At 37.8% G+C, this 18,949-nt stretch overlaps 1 protein-coding gene across 1 annotated transcript in view; it reads left to right on the forward strand.

Moving 5' to 3' along the window:
• Positions 1-10,086, forward strand: part of LOC148041522 (uncharacterized) — a 23,654-nt gene extending 13,568 nt beyond the window's left edge. The window contains exons 2-5 of the mRNA XM_087680447.1: positions 7,435-7,911; positions 8,016-8,450; positions 8,557-8,676; positions 9,699-10,086. Coding sequence (XP_087536573.1) covers positions 7,435-7,911; positions 8,016-8,450; positions 8,557-8,676; positions 9,699-9,825 — 1,159 coding nt within the window. The 3' untranslated portion in view covers positions 9,826-10,086. The remainder of the gene's footprint in view (positions 1-7,434; positions 7,912-8,015; positions 8,451-8,556; positions 8,677-9,698) is intronic.
• Positions 10,087-18,949: the final 8,863 nt, after the last annotated feature.

Genomic DNA, 18,949 nt, shown 5'->3' on the forward strand with positions numbered 1-18,949 from the left:
GTTTCTCACCCTTGAGTACAGATTTCAGCCATCAATCCACACACACGCAACTGTCCAGCCCCAATGATTGCTGCGACACCTTCTACTGCTACGTTTGCTCCTCCAATGTATAGGTGACAACTAGCAGCCCATCTCCCTCATCAGGCGACCTTCCGTTGCTACGTTTGGACCTCTTGATCACTTGGCGATAGTTGGCGACTACATCTACAGCTTGCATTTGGTGTCATCTTTCTAGGTAACAACTTTCTCCATCAAGGCAACTCCTCCTCCACATAAAGCAACAGTTGTCAGCCCTCTTCGACACCTATCCAGCTTGCGTTTGTGCTCCAAATCCTTAACACCTGTGTTTGCCGCATCCTCTTTGTCCTACACTCTGATTGGTGGTTACAGACTTGGGATCTGTCTTCGGTGGACATCACTATCCAACACTTGAGTATCTGTGTACATTCATTTACAATATTCATTCACTTCAAAGTTGTGTTCTTCTCTCCCTTCTTCTATTTGTGTTTGAGTTTTTGAGTTTGAGTTTTGAGTTTTGAGTTTTGCGTTTAGGGTTTGAGTTTTGCTTTCTGTGTTTGTGTCTCTCTCTTTGTGTTTATGTCATAACTGTACACTCTATGTTTCCTTAGTACAAACCCTAGCAATCTTCTTCACACATCTATGGCTACAAATGCATTCCTTGCCACCAATTCTTAAGGCATTGTCACCAAGTCACGGTTGAACCTGGAAGACCCCGATCTAGGTGATATTTGAAGATCCTGGATATCATGGATATCAATAAGAGAAATGACAGCTATCCTCGAAATGGCGGATTAAGAACTTCAGGATGAGGAGATACTCTTTTTGAGGTTGGATATGTAGGGGATCCCTTTGAAGTCAAAGAAGTAGAAGTTCTCGCGAAGGGCAAAGAAAGAACATTTCCCTTTGAATCCCCCTTGCGAGAGATGGGGAATCTAAAAATTCATGGATTATGGACTCCAAAACATTTGATGACAAAGGAAGTGCCGTCGGTCGTGGAGAAGAAGGTATCTAGGGTTCCAAAGATGTCAAAGAACTCCCATAGGTGGCCTCTCAAATGCGAGTAGTTGAGGGTGGGGAAAAGAGAGGCTCACATTGGTGACAATCGCTGTCACTCAATGGAGCAAACTGCAGAGCTGAAGGAAAAATAGTAATCATAATAATTAAAGTTATTATATACTAAAATTATTAGTATCTAGATCCTTCACTAGTTTAAAGCCTAGAACTTAGATATCCATTTCATCTACTCATTCAAAATTTAGCCACCATGTGCCAAGAAAATACCCTTAGGTACTCTCTTGCAACCATGTCCACCCTTCCTCACGGTTCATGTGAAATGCACAAAGTGAAACTACCTCACAAGGTGTCTCCACATTACTTACAAGCCACAATTTTGATTTGGGACATTCCATAGCAATGGATAAAACAAGGTATCCTCCTCGATATCTCAAGTGGAATCCTTATGGGAAGTCATTGAGGTCCAACTTCAAGCCTCAAGGTAGAGGAGGAGATGCAGGAGTGTGAGCTACAAGGAGAGTGTGGAGGAGGAAGAGGAAGAGGTGAAAGTGCATGTGGAGGAGAAAGAGATGGAGGAAGAGAAAGAAATGTTTGGGGAGGTGTGTGAGAAAGAGAAGTGTGAAATGGACAAGGAGGACATTGTCGAGCTAATGGAGGACATGGACTTTGCAGAGATGCGAAGGTGGTGAATTTTGAAGGTTCGTGAAGAAACGAGAGAGAGACAATGATATGCTAGAAACAAAATGCACATTACTCGAAAATATGTACAAGGTCGATTAGTCCAAAAGATTTCGTAGAAAACATTTTTTGTAAATGAAAAAAACTTACCTCAAATGTTTTGTTTGGTGACCCCCTTTTGTGAAATGAAAGGAAATATTTGATTGGCTTTGGGATTTCACGTTTTGTTCGGACGAAATTTGTTTTTTGGTTACTAAAGCGTTGGAAGCCAATAAATATACAGCAAGATGCTCCATCAAGGATAGTTATGTGGCAAGGTAGTCAATGAAGAAGATCTCATCAATAGGCTATGGCTAACATGGGAGTGGAACTAAGTCCACCCTAGATGTTGGAGAGAGGAAGGCTAAAAGAGAATTACCTACAGTAGAAGAAGGAAAAGATTTCCACTAGAGAGGAAACCTGTGAGGAAGAATAGCAGCCCAAAACTCGACCCTGAAAGAGAAGCCACGAGCTCCATCTCCTTGTTGGTAAGAATATGAAGGCATGCCTAATCTTAGGCCGTAAGAGAGAGGACATTATCCTCATCTCCATGTTGGACAAGATTTGAAGGCATAGCCACAAATACTCTCTTTAATATCCTTGGTGGAACTTGTTTCCATGAAGTCATATGAGGAAGAGGAGAGTGCACAGCTCTCGGTGATAACTTTTGTCTCTCAAGGGAGTAGACTATGGAGTAAACAATGATGGCGAACAACCATTGTTGTCTATGTCCAATGGAGTGGACTATGGAATTGAGAGTCATGGAAGCCACTAAACCCTAAGAATAGATAGGAGAAACCTCCTTGCCGCATTGTAGTGGTCTCTAAGAGGGCTTATAGCTTCGTGAGGTCTTAGAGCCTCTTGTTGTTGAAAAGGTTTAATGCACATCATGGGCATCCTATTGCCTTGAGCATATAACTTTGATAGTTGATGCATAACAATCTCTGTCACTCAAAACGGTGATGTGGCACAAGAAGTGCTTGTAGGTATACACATATATTTTGTTGAGATAGGAAGCAAAGGTTGGCGATGGCAAGTGAAACCAGCCTTCCTTCTAGGAAAGAAAGAGTGGCAATAACCTGATTTAGCAATAACTACAGCAAGCATAAAATTCACATAAACTAAAAATGCAAATGTTACCACTTTAATCTTGATCAATGGATAGCTTGTCGGCCCCAAAACTAGTGCCCCTTGTAGTATGTCTTTAACGTTTACTGCAAATGGATAGAATACAACAGAGATACTCTAACCTCCTCTACTAATTCAAATGTCACTTGCTATCAAACCTAACTAGCAAGCCTCCAAACCAATTTGCCCCTTGGTTTGCTAGGGAATTGGCCTTCACCCTACTTCTTGAAGAACAAATTCAGCTCCAAATTTGATATTGGCTGGCTAGCCTCTTGAATCTCCTTGAAATTCCTCCATTTTAGCTGTTCAAATTTAAGTCTTAGGTCCTCAATTCTGAGCACGCATCCCAAGGTGGCTATCGAACCCTGATTTCTACTATAAATTAAGGTTTACAATAGATGTTTACCAAAATCTTCATCTTTGATGACTCAATTGGTTGGATTTTACTGAGATAACTTGAGAAATGGCTAGGAGATAAGAGAGAATGCTGCAAAGAGAGTAATTTCAAAGTCTCATCGCGAGAAACACTGAAAAACTATTGTTGCGTTGCTCAAACTAACATAGAAGATATCATCTACAACTGAGGACCAGCAGAAAGGTAATTGCTCGCTCTTGTATGTTGTCACTTGCATCAGAAGAACCTTAGGATGTTGTCACCTACACGTGGACGGCTCCAAACTGCTGTCACTTGCATATGGACGGCTCCAAACTACTGTCACCTACTGTAAGATCATCACTTGCATCAAAAGGACCTTGGCCTATTGTCACCTACTCGTGGATGGCTCCAAACTGCTATCACCTACTATAGGAATGGTCCTTTTGGTGGTTGGAAATCAAGCATCTCCTTGCTCTCTAATACCCTCCTCTCTCACTCAAGCACTCGGACTACGTCATCTACCCAATATGGCATTAGATCTGCCTTAAACAATTCTCTCTCGAAAGGTTAAAGAGATGGGTGTTGGGCAATTCATCGGCAATGCCTTTTCCAGTGGCCTCTCTCGTGGGGATGTGTGACATATGGTCAGCCATGTAGTGTTGTTTTCCTTTCTATACAACCACGGAGAAGTCGAACTCCAAACTAGGAGCCACCAAGCTATGCGTCTTGTAGCGCAAGGTTTATTCACAAGATATAGCAAGACTTGATGGTCCACAAAGAAGGTAAAGAATGTAGCCAATAGATAATGCCAGAATTTCTTCACAGCAAACACCATGGCCAAGCCCTCTCTCTCTGTTGTCGAGTAATTCATTTCCGTTTCAGTGAGTTGTCTGCTAGCAAAGCTCACTAGGTAGTCCAGGTTGTGTTCGCCAGGTTGGCTTATCAAAAGCCACATTATACATACCAAAGTAAAAGCTTAGTTATCATATTTCTTTCACATGAGATGGGTTGAAGGTGCGTCTCATGAAGCCTAGCAGTAGGTCAGCCAAAATGAAGAAAATGATTACGGAATGCTAGCAAATCATCCTCATTATATCAAAATCATCCCTTGTAATGTGCCTCATGTAGTCCATGAAGCCTTCCAACTCCTCATTATTGTACTAATCCTCATTACACCAAAGTAGTTGCAATATTTTGATGCTCAACTTCCTATTTGGCTGGCGCCACTAGCCTCTGTTTGTCTCGTTTGAGCCTCATTTGTCCCATGAGATGTTGGATGGGGAAATTCATCCTCAACTATCCCAAGTTCCAACCTTTTTCGATGCCAAAGATGGATGCTTACCGTTACTTCGGCTAGTATATTGTGTAAGGCTTGATATCTTTATTGGATATACATGCCAAGTGACCGGTCCTTCACACAAGTTACACTCCCCGATTTCTCTACTCCACAATACTTGCATCGCCTCTTCTTTGATCCACTAGAGCCCTCGTATTCCATAATTGAAGTGACATGGGTCCAATATGGATCTAGTGCCATGACTTTAAACTTGGAAGGAGAAAGATAATTTGGAAGGTTTAAGATTAAAGGAAAAAGAAAAAGAAAAAGAAGGGAAAGAAAAGATTTAAGGAGGAGTATTAAGAAGAAAGAAAGGAAAGAAGGAAGGAGAAGAAAAAAGAAAGGAAGGAGGGAGGAGGGAGAAGGAAGGAGGAGGAGGAGGGGGCTGCAAGCAGTCGGCAACAGGTAGGAGAAGGTGGGAGTAGGAGATGAAATGGATGCCCAAAAGATGAAGGAAAAAGAGCCAAAATATCTCCAGATAACTTACGTTTCGCCCTAGGATGGCCAAGCTGAAACTCTATTTCGACAGTTCCATTTCGGGGTACTATGCACACTGCTATCCTTCATCTTTCAGCATCTACTTTGATATTCTACTGCCTGGAGGATTGCATTTTGCTTCCTTATGCGGATTCCCTACAAGTATTGTCACCTGATCAGCGAGGACAATGCAATCATCTTTGAGCTTTTGCTCCACTGTATCAGCTTGATTTATTCAACATGATTCAATGTTCATCATTCTTCATTCTTCTTCTTTTGAGTTTTTGAGTTTGTCTCTCTCAGTGCTTGCCATACACTCTATGTTTCTCCCCACAAAGAGCTAAAGGTCCTCTTCATTGGAGAAGGTAAATAAAGGTTGTGGGTTCGGCATTACCTTCAATTCTTCCCTATTTTCATTGCATCATCAGAGATACCCTTATCTTCTTCTCCCTCCCACCTTCCCTTTATAGGTTTACCACATTATTGCTATGGCCTCTACATAGACAGAAGCCCTAGATACCTTCTTCAGCACCACTGGTAGCATTTCCTACGTCATCAGATACTATAAAGCCCACAATCAATGAGTTTTAAGATTCTCTATCTCTCTCAAAGAAGACTCCTCTTTCTTCTCCTTTAGAGGGGAATTCCATTTATTTTGCTTCAGAGGGGACCCTTACTCATCATGCGGTTCTTCACACCCCCTTTACCTTCTTGGGGTGGTTGAAATCTCCATGCCATCTCACCCATTGATTCTCATTGATACCCAAGATCAATAGGTTCTTCCTAGTTCAAGGCCTTGGATGTTTCAGCCATGACTTGGTGGCTAAGCCTTCGTATTCCTTCCAACACGGAGTCATAGAGCTAGTGGCTTCTCTCCGGAGGTTGAGTTTCAGGTACTATCAACTCATCATGTCTACTATTCTTCACTACAAGCTACCTTACAAGTGGAACACTAAGATTACATGGTGGATCTTCTTCCTCTCTCTCTCTCTCTCTCTCTCTCTCTCTCTCTCTCTCTCTCTGTGTCATGGCATCTTTTTGGGCATGAGGGGTGTGTTGAAAAACTCCAGCCATTAAGTTCAATTCATTATATTACCTTAATTCCTAGCTTGGTTTCCATTTACAACCCCAAAAAGGCTTTTTTGTATCATTTATTAGTATTGGGGCACCACCCTAGAGAGTTCAATTGACTCATGCGCTTATAAATAGGGCATGGGCATTCATCCATTCGTCACTCCACTCCACACAATTTCTCTCTTTCATTCTTCATCATTCCCTCATCACACCTTCAGCCTCGGCCCTCTACCACTGCTGTCCACACCCCTACCTTGGCGGATATCTTTGTTTGTGGTGCTGTCCCAACTCATTATGATGCCATATCAGCAAGTGATTTCATTCTCGAGGTCTTCTTCAAATTGTCGTCCCTACTGCTGCATTTGCTGGTTTCACTCCTTCCTGGACTGGTACAATAGATTATCTTCATCATTCGTGTGTTTTCAGCTCTTGTTGCCACCCCAGCATCCACAGGACAATTCCCAGCCATCAGCCAATTAATTAAGGCTTTGTTTGTAGCAAATTCAGGCTGTTTACAGCAGGTTACACCCTCTTTATCAGCCTTATAACAGATACCTGCGTTTTGTTGTTTTCTTCACTTTTCAGGACTGCATTTCACTCCCTATCATTGTTGTGCTTCATCTTTTGGCATCTTCATCAATATTCTACTACCCAGAGGACGATGTTTCACTCCCTTCATTATGCAGATTCCCTACAAGTGCTGCCACCTGATCAGCCAGGAGAGTGTAGTCATCTTTGAGCTTTTGCTCCATTTATCAACTTGATTTATTTAGTATGATTCAGTGTTCATCATTTTTCACTCTTCTTCTTTTTGAGTTTTTGAGTTTTCTTTTCTCAATGTTTGCCGTACACTTTGTATTTCTCCTTGCAACCCCTACTATCTCTCTGATATGGTATGAGTGCATACCGTCCCGTCACTTTTCTTGACAATATGTAGACTTAATTTCCCTTGGAGCTTGGCAGGAGTGTTCTTGCTAATTAGAATTAGTTGGCTCTTACAATAGATCAAGCACATACTTGTTTCATGACTAGTTTCTTGCTAGTTGGAGATGAAATGACAACTCATAATTTTTCATATGCCTCCTCCATTCTCATTGACTGCCTTATTGTGTCTTGGTTTTGCATGGTCCTCTTCACCTCTTCAGTTATGACACTGTCTTTGTAAACTACTGTATGTATTCACTGTATCCTTCTGTTGTTAGTTTGATCATTTTAGCGACTGTTTACTATATTTTAACCAGTTCTGCAATCACTGCTTTTCACCAGTATTGTCTTTGTTTAACCTGTAAAGGTTTCCTGAGCTCAAGCCTCCAATCCCGAGCCCTTCTGCAGTATCCACTGATTCAGAGAGCTCTGGAGTTGAGGTGGATGCGGCAGCCAGTGAAACAAGCCTGCCCAAGGATGCAACTGCAGAAAAGGACACAGATGTGAGTGCCGAACAACCTGCTAAAGAGACATCAGACGAGGCTGAACGCAAAAAGTTGGTGCTTGAAACAATGGCAAGGGAGAAAGAGGCACTAGAAAGAGCAAAATCAGCAACGTCTTTCCTCTGGCCTTGGCAGAAGCCTAAAAGAACCATAGAGGAGCCTGCTGAAACTTCACCCTCTGCGAATCTCACTACTGAAGGAGAGTCTCTCTCACCAATATCTGAGGAAACATCAAAACAGGTCCTCCAATCTTCCTCAACTTCCATGGTGTCTAATGAAGTGACAAAGGATGTCCCTGAAACTCTTCCAGCCAGCACACGGCCTCTCTCCCCGTATGCAATGTAAGCAAGCTTTTGTCCAATTTTATGCTATCATGTCTCAACTTTTTTGGTTATTGCTTAATGATGATGCAGAATTTCATGACAATAATTTCCATGAACTGCAGGTATCCTGGGTTAAGGCCACCTACTTCACCGACTCCAAGCCCTCCCTCACCATGGGCAAAGACTGGCACAGTGACACCTTCAAAAGCAGAGTCAGCAAATTTCGAGGATAAACAAGTCACTTCAAAGGAGTCACTTGAGGATGATAAGGCTGAAAAAAGTGAAGAAGCCAAAGGTAGAATGACCGAAGAGGATGAAGAATCCAAGAGGCTACTAGCAAAAGAGGTTGCTGAACGAGAGAGGGAAGCTCTAGACAAGGCAAAGGCTGCTACTACATTTACCTGGCCTTGGCAGAAGCCAGAAGCTGAGAAACAATCAGTGGAAAAAGTAGCCATTACTGAGTCAAACAAGGAAGAAACTGCACCTCCAACTCGAGTGCTAGTAGCAGGACCACAAACTCTCCCACCGAGTTCAAGACCCCTATCACCTTACACGCAGTACGTATAACTGAACCAAAGCAGTATTTACCATATAGCTTCAGATGAGCGATTGTTTGCATGAACAGAACATTGGAAGCTAATAATGGGGTTGAAATCTGAACAGGTTTCCTAATCTCAAACCACCAACCTCACCGACACCATCTCCCCCATCTAAGCCCATCCAGTCCGAACCAAAAGCAACAGTGCCCCAAGAAACTTCAACACCACTTTCACCATATTCAGTGTAAGCATGGAGTAAGATAAACCACAGCTAATATTTTTTGTCAATGCAATTTATTGTCTAAATATATTGTTGCCAAAATAGCAGCACCAACTTCTTAATCATCGTTGAGACTCAAGTATGATCAATCAAGGTCACACAGAGATTCCTCTTTTATGCGGGCAAGCAGCATATGGCCAAACAACCAGGCTGTTCACCACCCCATATGCTCTGCTTACCTTCCTTTATGTTACCAAAATGTCCTCATGTCTACAAATTTTCCTGAAAGCACAATCCTACAGACAAGCACATTTTGCTTGGCAAAAAACATGAAACAAATTTCTGAGGTTGATCTTCTCTTGGACTGAAACTAGGCAATTCTCTTTGACTTGCAAGTTTTCACAGCATGCTCCTGTCAAGCAATATAAAGTTTCAGTTCAAGAAATGATCAACCACTGTTTGATTTTCACTGGACCATTATGTCTTTCCCAGGTTGATCTCTTGAACTGAAACTAGGTTGCTTGACAAAAGCATAGTCTGAAAAGTTCCTAGTAAAAAGTATTGCACTGTATATCACATCAGAACCTGTTCTTTGCAGATTTCCTCAGGTTGATCATCTCTTGAAACGAAACTAGCATAAACTAGCATAATGTATCACCCTTGCATATCTCCTCAAAACCTCTTCTTTGCAGATCTCCTTATCTGATTATCCTTGAACTGAAATTATATTGGAAGACAGAAGCATAAACTAAACATTTTCGAGCTAATATGCAGTACCATTGTTGATCTCCTCAAAACCTCTTCTTTGCAGATCTTCTCGTGTGATTATCCTTGAACTGACATTACATTGGCAGGCAGGAGCATAAACTAAACATTTTCGAGCTAATATGTATTACCATTGTTGATCTCCTCAAAACCTCTTCTTTACAGATCTTCTCGTGTGATTATCCTTGAACTGACGTTACATTGGCAGGCAGGAGCACACACTGAAAGATTTTTCTGTACATATCACCATCAAGATCCTGTTTTTTTTTTTTGTTTTGCAGATTCCCTGACCTGAAACCGCCAGGCGCGCCCACGCCGCTGACTGACAATGGTGCAGTGGTAGAGGAACCCATGGTTAAAGAAGAGAGTGCAACCTCTAATGCTGGGTTTAAGTGGCCTTGGCAATGAGTTTCTGGGCAATGTCGCTTGAGGTCTCTGAAATTCATTGCAGTAAGAGCATCGAGAGACTGACGAGGATTGCTGCAGCGGCATCATCAGCATTTCTAGCAGGAGAGACTCCTCCGTCGGTCTTCGTGTACGAGTATTCTTCGTTGACAGGAGACAATAAAGCCTCTCTTTTTTTAGTGTATTTGTTAAATAATAATTCGTCACTATTGTTATACTTGCCTATGCAAAGTAATTTGAAAAATGTCTCGCTATTTGATTGAAGGGTAAGAGTATTTTCCAAGGCAAATGGCTTAACACTTGTCCGAGTGTATAACTAGACTAGGGCACATACATACAACGGTGGAGACTCAAGTCTATCATCCCACTCTCTCAAGTACACATCTGTGCCAAAGGTCGCCCCGCATAGTAATCACCTGTAAATGAGCTACAAGGTGCTTGCACTTAGCTGCTCATGGCGCTTTGTCGATGCCTAGCTTCCCCCAATGCTTTGCATTGGTGTTCTCTTGTTGCTTTGCACTGATATTCACTTGGCTCTTCACATGGAAGTTTGAAGTATCAATATCTATAATACTTACAGCACTCTATTCATCCTTATGCATGTCTCATTTGAGTTTACACATATAAACATGCTCTACAGATGTACTAGTATTTTAAATGTTTTTTCAATATGATTGTAGAATGAATCCATCCAATACTAGATTGAGGACACTTCAAATTTATTACATAAATTTTTAACTTGCACATATACTTATATATAAACATTATCCCTTCACATAGTGATGCTAACGTACCATAAATAGATTAGTGCATAATACAAGTAATAAAATTAGTGCAAGTACCATAAATAGATTAGTATATAATAAAAATAATTTTATGTGTATCTAAGTCACACAAAAAGATAAATAAATTTAAAAATATACATATTTCACCTAAGATAAATTCATTGTCCCATATCAATTATTTAGAGAACTACTTACTCTTTCAAAATATAGTTTCATTATTTTGATATTCTATCAGTTTTAATTAGCATTTTCTTGACTTTAGTATGAAGAAAGAAGTTAATAACATTGTTCATAACGCTCACATAAATTTCACTTGCACATATATTCCAATTATATGAAAAGCTGAATGAAGAAAAAAGTATGTATTGTTTGGGTAACATAGATCCATTGTTCTATTGCAAAATCAATTATTGGAAAGATAGCTTTCTCTTTCTACTCGAACTATTAAACTTGACGTGGGTTGCACAATATGTAAGGGTGATAGTGTGCCATCTCCCCTCCCAAACTGTGTTGTAACATGTAGTCTTTTAGCATTACTTAACACGTCTTTTTTTTAATTATTGAAATAATAGTTTTTACTCAACGTATTTGATGTAATAAAATTAAAAAAGTGAAAATTGTGTAGGTTTTATATGGTATGATGATATATTGACCTCTAGTATTGGTAGAGTAATTGACCAAATTCAGATGAATCTGATGCAAAGTAACAAAGCACAATAAAAATTGGAACTCCCATTTCCAATCATTTGCTATCTGTTTTATGTGTGAGCGGTACATATTGTAATCATCTTTAATTTGTATAATGTAGTAACATTCAATATACCCATAATACAAAATCTCCATATATAAAGAAGAGTTTCCATTGGTGAATCTATTAGTTTGTAATCTTTCAACTAGCCTTGCAAGAGATCTACAAATGATATCATTTGTTGTTGATTGCTGTAGTGCCTCTTAAAATTGCATTTGGTAAGAATTATGTTAATCCTAAAGATAAGGCACCTTAGAGTCTTCTAAGAATAAATTAAAGAAAAATGAGAAAATAAAATCATTTTAATTACACAAACAAAAAAATAGTAATTTTATCTTTTAAATTTATTCACTTTAAGAATAAAATAAAAACAAATAAGAAAAGATAATCACTTTGACAGTACTAAAATTGAAACAACACTTGATGTAGAGACTTCAAATTTAAATAACTATCTGCTAAAGAAAAGAAACAGACTTTACAACACAATGTATAAAACTAGTACATATGTAAATAGATAACCAAAATAAATAAATATGATATTCGTAAAGTTGAAAATTACACATATATATGTTTAGAGTCGTATTAGCACCTAGAGCAAGGAAAGAAAGATTACACCACTCAATAGAGAAGGAGAGAGTAAAATACCTATTTTAAAGCTCATTTGTCTATATGTAAACAAATAAGCAAAGAAAATAAATTTGATTTGATGGTAGCAAAACTTTTGTGTGTATGTATTTTGAATAGAAATAAGCAATCAGAGCAAGCAAAGAAAGATAATCAACTGATTGACATTTGAAAGAACTTTTAGTTGAAGAGGAATATTAGAGGTTATAAGCCTTTATGTAAAACTTCCTTGTACACAATGTTGATGGTAGCATTTACCATATTCTCTTTCTCTTTGTTACGAAGCAAAACTTTTACTTTGTTTGGTGACTTTACTCTCAATAGTGCAACATAGAGTTATCCATGAATAAAGATTGGAGTTTTTAGACACAACCCCAAATATGATAACATTTAGCCTTGAGATTTGTTAATTGTCATTCTTAATGTTAAATGGTTAGGTAAATGCAAACATTTCATAGAGAAAGTGAGTTGTTATGTAGTTGGGATAAAAGTTATTCTTAGAATAAATACTCTCCCTCGAATATTGGTCCCTATTAATTATCTATGCATCAATGACCTTGTTATTATATGTCTTGCATATAAGTCTGGTATCATTTCACAAGTTGAAAAGATTCAAATTCCTAAGTAAAATTATTGGATCACTTATTTTTAGTAGCAAGATATGGGGAGGAATACATTCATCGAGGTTAAGGGGATTAAGATATTCCACATTGTAGATGAAGAAATTTTATTTTGCCTTATCGACGAAATTAGCATTGAAGTATTGTCTAACCTCTCCTAGTATCCATTGCAATGCATGATTATTTAAAATTTTCACCTCTCTATTTTGAGGTGCAATAATTGTTGGACCCATAATCATGTATTCAATGTACTTCCTGATAGACAATATCAATCAAGGCTTCCATTGACCCTCTATCCAATAGCATTGTAGATGGAATTTGTAACATGTTTTTACTATGCGACAAATTTTTTTCATCACCAATATCTTGCAAGCATGCGATAAAGTGATCTTCATTCAGTCACTTGCATATTTTATGTAAGTTTAAATACAGTGAAATATTTCCACAAATTAGAATAGCATAGAGTCGCACCAACAATGTCCTCACAGGTGCCCTTTGGTACAACAAGCGGTATCTGACTAAAATGTTAAGCAAGAAGGACAATCTTATCACCAAATGGCTTATCACATTGCATTATATCCCTAAGAGTTTTGTCAAGTGCTTCAAAAGTATAATAGTGCATCATCGGAGCTTCATCCCATAAAATAAGATGTCTCTTTTAACAATGCTACAAGACTACTTTGAACAAGTATATTGCAAGTAGAATACATGTTTTGCCACCAATACTTCTCTTTGATCTTGGCAAATGTGCCCCAAACTCCTCTATGTCCAACCCATAAGCTTTCATAAAACTCCTGCATCACCTGTTGTTGAGAAGCCCTATCTCCCAATACACGTACTGGATCTCCTCTCTTTTTCTTTGCATGCTTCCATAAATATCCATCTTTCAAGAAAAACCCATAAGCTTTTCTTTTAATCCTTTTGAATTCAGCTTGAGACCACGCAACCTTCTTTGTCATAAGGTTGAGATATTTGCCTATTTTTAGCCAATCATCCTCATACAACTCTTTCAAAAATTGTGTTCTCCCTGAAGCATAACACTGATGATGCTTTCTCTCTACTGCCCATCTCTTCTTCATGGCTGTAAGTTCTTTTCTTACTACTGAAATCCCTGTTACAACAGTTGTACCTGTTGTATCTATTGTTGAAGTAACATCAGCTACATACTCATTCCCTATTGTCATAAAGTCATTTTCAGCACCTATCATGCCATCCTCTTCATCTTCCATCAGCTCCTCTTCATCTTCAAACCTTGCTCATGAAAGCATATCAGCCACTATCTGGTTGCAATGACAACTTAAATTTTGAATGGATTGTACGACGATGTGAGAAAAGCAACACAATGATACCAAAGGATGTTGTAGCTATGGCAATGCAACCTTGACTTCACAACTTTGCAAGTAAACATTTATATTGAAACATTTTTCCTGAATGACCTAGGCCATCCAAGAAAAATATTTTGCATGATCCGAATTCAATAGCATTGCTATAAAGCAATTCCTTTGTTCATCATTGAACATACTTTCCATTTCCAATAAATATTTTTTCTTTTATCCTATCATGAACTTGTTCATCGAGAATCAAAGGATTTCCATGGGCTTATAATATCCATATTGATGTGAAATTTTTTTAATATGGATCAAATCTTTATCATTGCCTATATCTTGCATATAAACATTTTGTCAATTTTGCAAAGATAATCAATGAATTATATTCTCTGTTAAGCGGCACCAAAAACTCTTCCCAAAGTACACCAAGCTAGGTAGGTGAACAAAATACCAAAATAGACACAAAGAAAGCCCTTAATTGTGTACCTATTTGCATTATTGTAGCTTCACATAAGTACATTTTTCATTCTTCATCAGTTTCCAATAAACTCTTTGCTATGTAAGCCTCCTTAAACATAGAATACAACACATTATCAACCGTACGCAATGCCTCAAATGAAGTGCACCCCCTACATATAGTGGGAGAATACATGCAAATAATATCTTTCTCCACATGTAGGAGCAACAAAATATATCCGGCCACATATATTTCCTTGCTTCCTTTTTGTCCACATCTTTTTTTGTGCATTCCAAATCCAATACATGGAAAAGTCTTGTTTTTTTTAGAAGGGTGTTAGCTTCATGATGTAGGTGATTGTAAGTAAACCATTTTGTGAGAGTTGTCTTTTGAGCATTCTCATTTTGAACCACATTGTGAATACTATCAAAGTCATGAAAAACAACATTATTTTCTAAGGTAAATGCATTTACAATTGTTAATATATCGGGTTTCTCATCATGAAGTTTATATTCAAATATTTGCAAACATGCTTCAAAAGCATATACATATCATGCATCTCAATAGCTCTCAATTTCATCAATATTTTGCCACAATCATTATCTTGCTTATTATTCCATTAGATATGAAAATATACATAGTTGTCAATCTAATAGTTGCACGATCATGGCCCTTATAAATATACTTACACAAATGTTTTATTACTGCAATTGTCAAGCATACCTCTACATTTATATAAGCAATGTACTTGGAACTCAAATAAGGATTGTAAGGCACAATCCATCAATTGTCTAAGATATTGCCCTTGGCATTATGGTTTTTCCCATAATCTCAACGTTTCTAGAAATGATAACCAATGATATCAAAACTGTTGTTGCATGTAGAAGCTTTTTTTGGATACCTTTTAATGCATTGCCCATCCCTTGTGCAAGGACTTCTTCCATTAAACACCCTACATGGACCATGTATGTTGCACTTAGTGATGATTTGATACAAAGATGAACATTTTTTAAATTAGGAAGCTCAACACATACTAATCTATCATAATGTTGTGGTTCTAATGGCTTAAACGTGGCACTTATATCAAGAGGGTGTACAAATGAGGTAAGCCCCTCTTTTGAAACTCTATAATAGTTGCATACTAGTAACCTTGCCAAAAAGTTCCTTCTTCACCATCGATTTCATCACGTTCTTTATGTTTCTCATTGAAAACTCATGCAATCAAATTTGACCATCATGTGCAGATTGCCAAGACAACAAAGCATCCATAATTTCTTACCACTTAGGATTATATGCCATGGTAATAAATAAATCAACCTTTCCTTTGATGCATACAATTGCTATAGTGTCTTAATATAGTTGTTACATGAATCTAGATCCTCTTGTAAAAGAAGATGGCAATACTATTCTCTTGCCTACAGTAACTCCACTAATATTGGTCTCAATTGCATCAAGTGCATTCACCATATTTGCTAGTCCCTTATATATTTCAATTCACAAAGTTGTTTGATTACGATGACACCAAGCTAATCTACATTGCTCAATATTGCAATAAGTATCAACAATATATTATTGTAGCAAGCAGCCACCACGTAAGTGACATGCATTAGTGTCATTGCGAATTTGAAGTCAAAAAGCCTATTATTGCATTTGATTAACATAATCTTCTTTGTTTGTGAGATTTTCAGCACTTAATTGAGAATCTTCATATCTTTAAGGGACTCAAATATGCTATCTATCATCTCCATTTGAAAATAGAAGAACATACAACAAAGGCATATATATATGCCTTATGTAGATTAGACATAGTAACCAATTGCCCTTATTGAGTGCAAACTTGAATATTGCCATGTTTAAGTGTGTCATCATCACATTATCCATGTATAATTGTGACAACTTCACTCATGGTTGGAATAGGATACTGTTTGGAAGTGGACCAATTCTCAGAGATTGCCACTTTTATTTCCATTGAGGGATTGGTTTGCAAGTTTGCACCCACTACTTTGAATGCTTGGGCATAAACATTGTGATCATGGATCATTTGTTGAAGCTCCTCTAATAAGTTCAAGACAATCCCCATGTGATTTGATAGCTCGTGTTCAATATCATACACCTAAAGTTATGTAAACTTTAATATCTACCTCTCATCCACATTTGGAAACAAAAAACCTATACAATGACATATTAATCCATGAACCCAAAATGTATAACCACTTTCATTTCAAGGCAAAATCTCATCAAATTTTTCATCCATTGAAACAAATGCCAAAGTACTATTATATGCATGCATGTTTTTTTTTTTAAAAATTATGCACTTTGTGGATGCGAGCCATCCAACAAACTACAAAAAGATTGTGGAGGTAGTTGTAAAGATGGTTGAATCATTTTCCACCTCTACAAAAATGTTTTCCAATCAAAATAGAAAGTACATTTTTTTTAAAGATTTCCATAACTTAGCCATGCAATTGGCAAATACATAATTATTTTTTACATTAGTCTATTGAAACCATTTAAGGAAACTCCTCTAGTTTCTCTTCCAGTTGATGACCCTACTTTGTTAGAGGAAGATACTAAAATCCTAGTTCCTGAAGTAATCCTTGGCCATGACCATGACCATGACCAAAAAGAAATCAATTTGATAGATATCTAGTCATGCAAAAAAATCATTATGTGGGAAGAATCATACTAGATTCAAAAATCAATGTTAACTCCGATATATTACAATCTAGTAAATGCCTACCACTCATAGTCACATTAAAATATCCCACAGGCACAGATTCACCATAGAAGGCAATGTTTTGTGTAAAAACCATGGAACTTTATAGTATAGATTTGCACTACAAAAGGCAACACTAGTTGGAATTTTATAGTACGAATTTGTTTGCAAGAGCCAGCACTAGCATGTGGTTGGCCATCCTTGCATTTTTCCTTTAGTTATCAACTAGGAATAATTGCTTTTTAATCCCTAGAAAATCTTATGGAATTATATTTGTTATAGTATTTTATTAAAATTTGTAAAATATATAATTTTAAATATTATGAATTTTATATATTTGTTGCATGATCTATGACTTATTGCATGAATACGGTTGCATTACACATGGTAGATATATGGAAGGATACTTATGTGTTTCGTGTTGTGATGTTACATTTATTATGATATTTTATCAAAATTTATAGAATTTAGATCATTCCGATTATTGTGGATATTGTATATTTGCCGCATGATTTGTGACGTATTACATGAATGTGTGTGTGCAATACTAGTTGCATTATACATTGTAAGGAATATAGAAGGATACTAATGTGTTTTGTGTTGTGGTAAGTAAATTATTAGCATATTATTAGATGGAGTTATGTGAAATTATGTTGTAATATCAAAATCCAATTTCTATGATGCAAGACTGCATTCACATGGAACGAATGAAAAAGAGAAAAATGAAAAAAGATGTAAGGGGGAAACCTCGAGTATGACATAAAACATGATGATTACATGGGAAAGGGCCCCTATCAAGGTACGCAAAAGAAATGACATCGATCAGATAAATATAGGGGATGTGCACATGTTTTTATGCAAGACAAATGAGTAGGGATGTGCTTAAGAGACCTTATGTGACCAGGTTATAATGACCAACATATCCTAAACATTGACAGACTATCTATCGTTGTGTCCCTATACTTAAGACATGATACATGCATATTTAGAATATCAAGAGTGGGGTTAGAAACACTAGGTCTATTCAACAGTTTTGGTCGTTGACAACATTGAACACTACAAGAGACACCAAGGCTCATCGATTCATGCATTTAGCAAGGTAGGGACCATTGCATAGCACCCAAGGAGGTAGCTTGGTTGTTAAAGATTTCCAAGTTCTTATCGGCAAAAAAATTAGCATTCAACTCACCACAATCACTCGATGTAAAATGATAGAACATGCACTCACCCTTGAATACTCATGCCACTTGAGGAGGAATGAAGAAAGCCTTGTTGCATGTACCTAGTTTATAAGTTTACAAGATTCAAGCGTTTAGAGGAAGTATACAAACGTGCACAATTCACGGTCTCAAGCATTGGAATAGAAGGTTAGTCACGCTCAAACTCCCCCCTCTGTCTTATGCTTTATTGATAGAGGAGGGCAACCCTTGTGCTGATACACCCATTGATGTATTCCTCACTATCACCTAAGTAAATTTTGCATGACTTGGTGCAATTGATGGTGCAATCATGCATTTTGCTCTATGCTAGCATATAATGCAAGAAATAGAAGGCCAGGAAGATTTATAATGATGTGCATAAAACATATTGTGCTTTGTGCATTGAGAGGCCTAAGCCATGCATACAACAGTTCATTCACACATCACATCTCTTGTTGATTGGAAGGGGAAAGACTGGTCACTTGCCCCACCCTCTATCTTACGCTCATTTGATAGATATAGAGGTCAATCCATGCTCACATCCCCATTTTGTTAGGATGAATCTCATTTCAATGAATGGTTATCCTTGAATATTGACTTGTCAATGATGTCAAATAGTATTTACTAATGAAGAGGCATTCCCAAAGAGG

This window comes from Lygodium microphyllum, chromosome 1, assembly GCF_053477565.2.
Source record: "Lygodium microphyllum isolate KBCC chromosome 1, Lygodium_microphyllum_v1.1.10, whole genome shotgun sequence".
Classification (NCBI taxonomy): domain Eukaryota; kingdom Viridiplantae; phylum Streptophyta; class Polypodiopsida; order Schizaeales; family Lygodiaceae; genus Lygodium; species Lygodium microphyllum.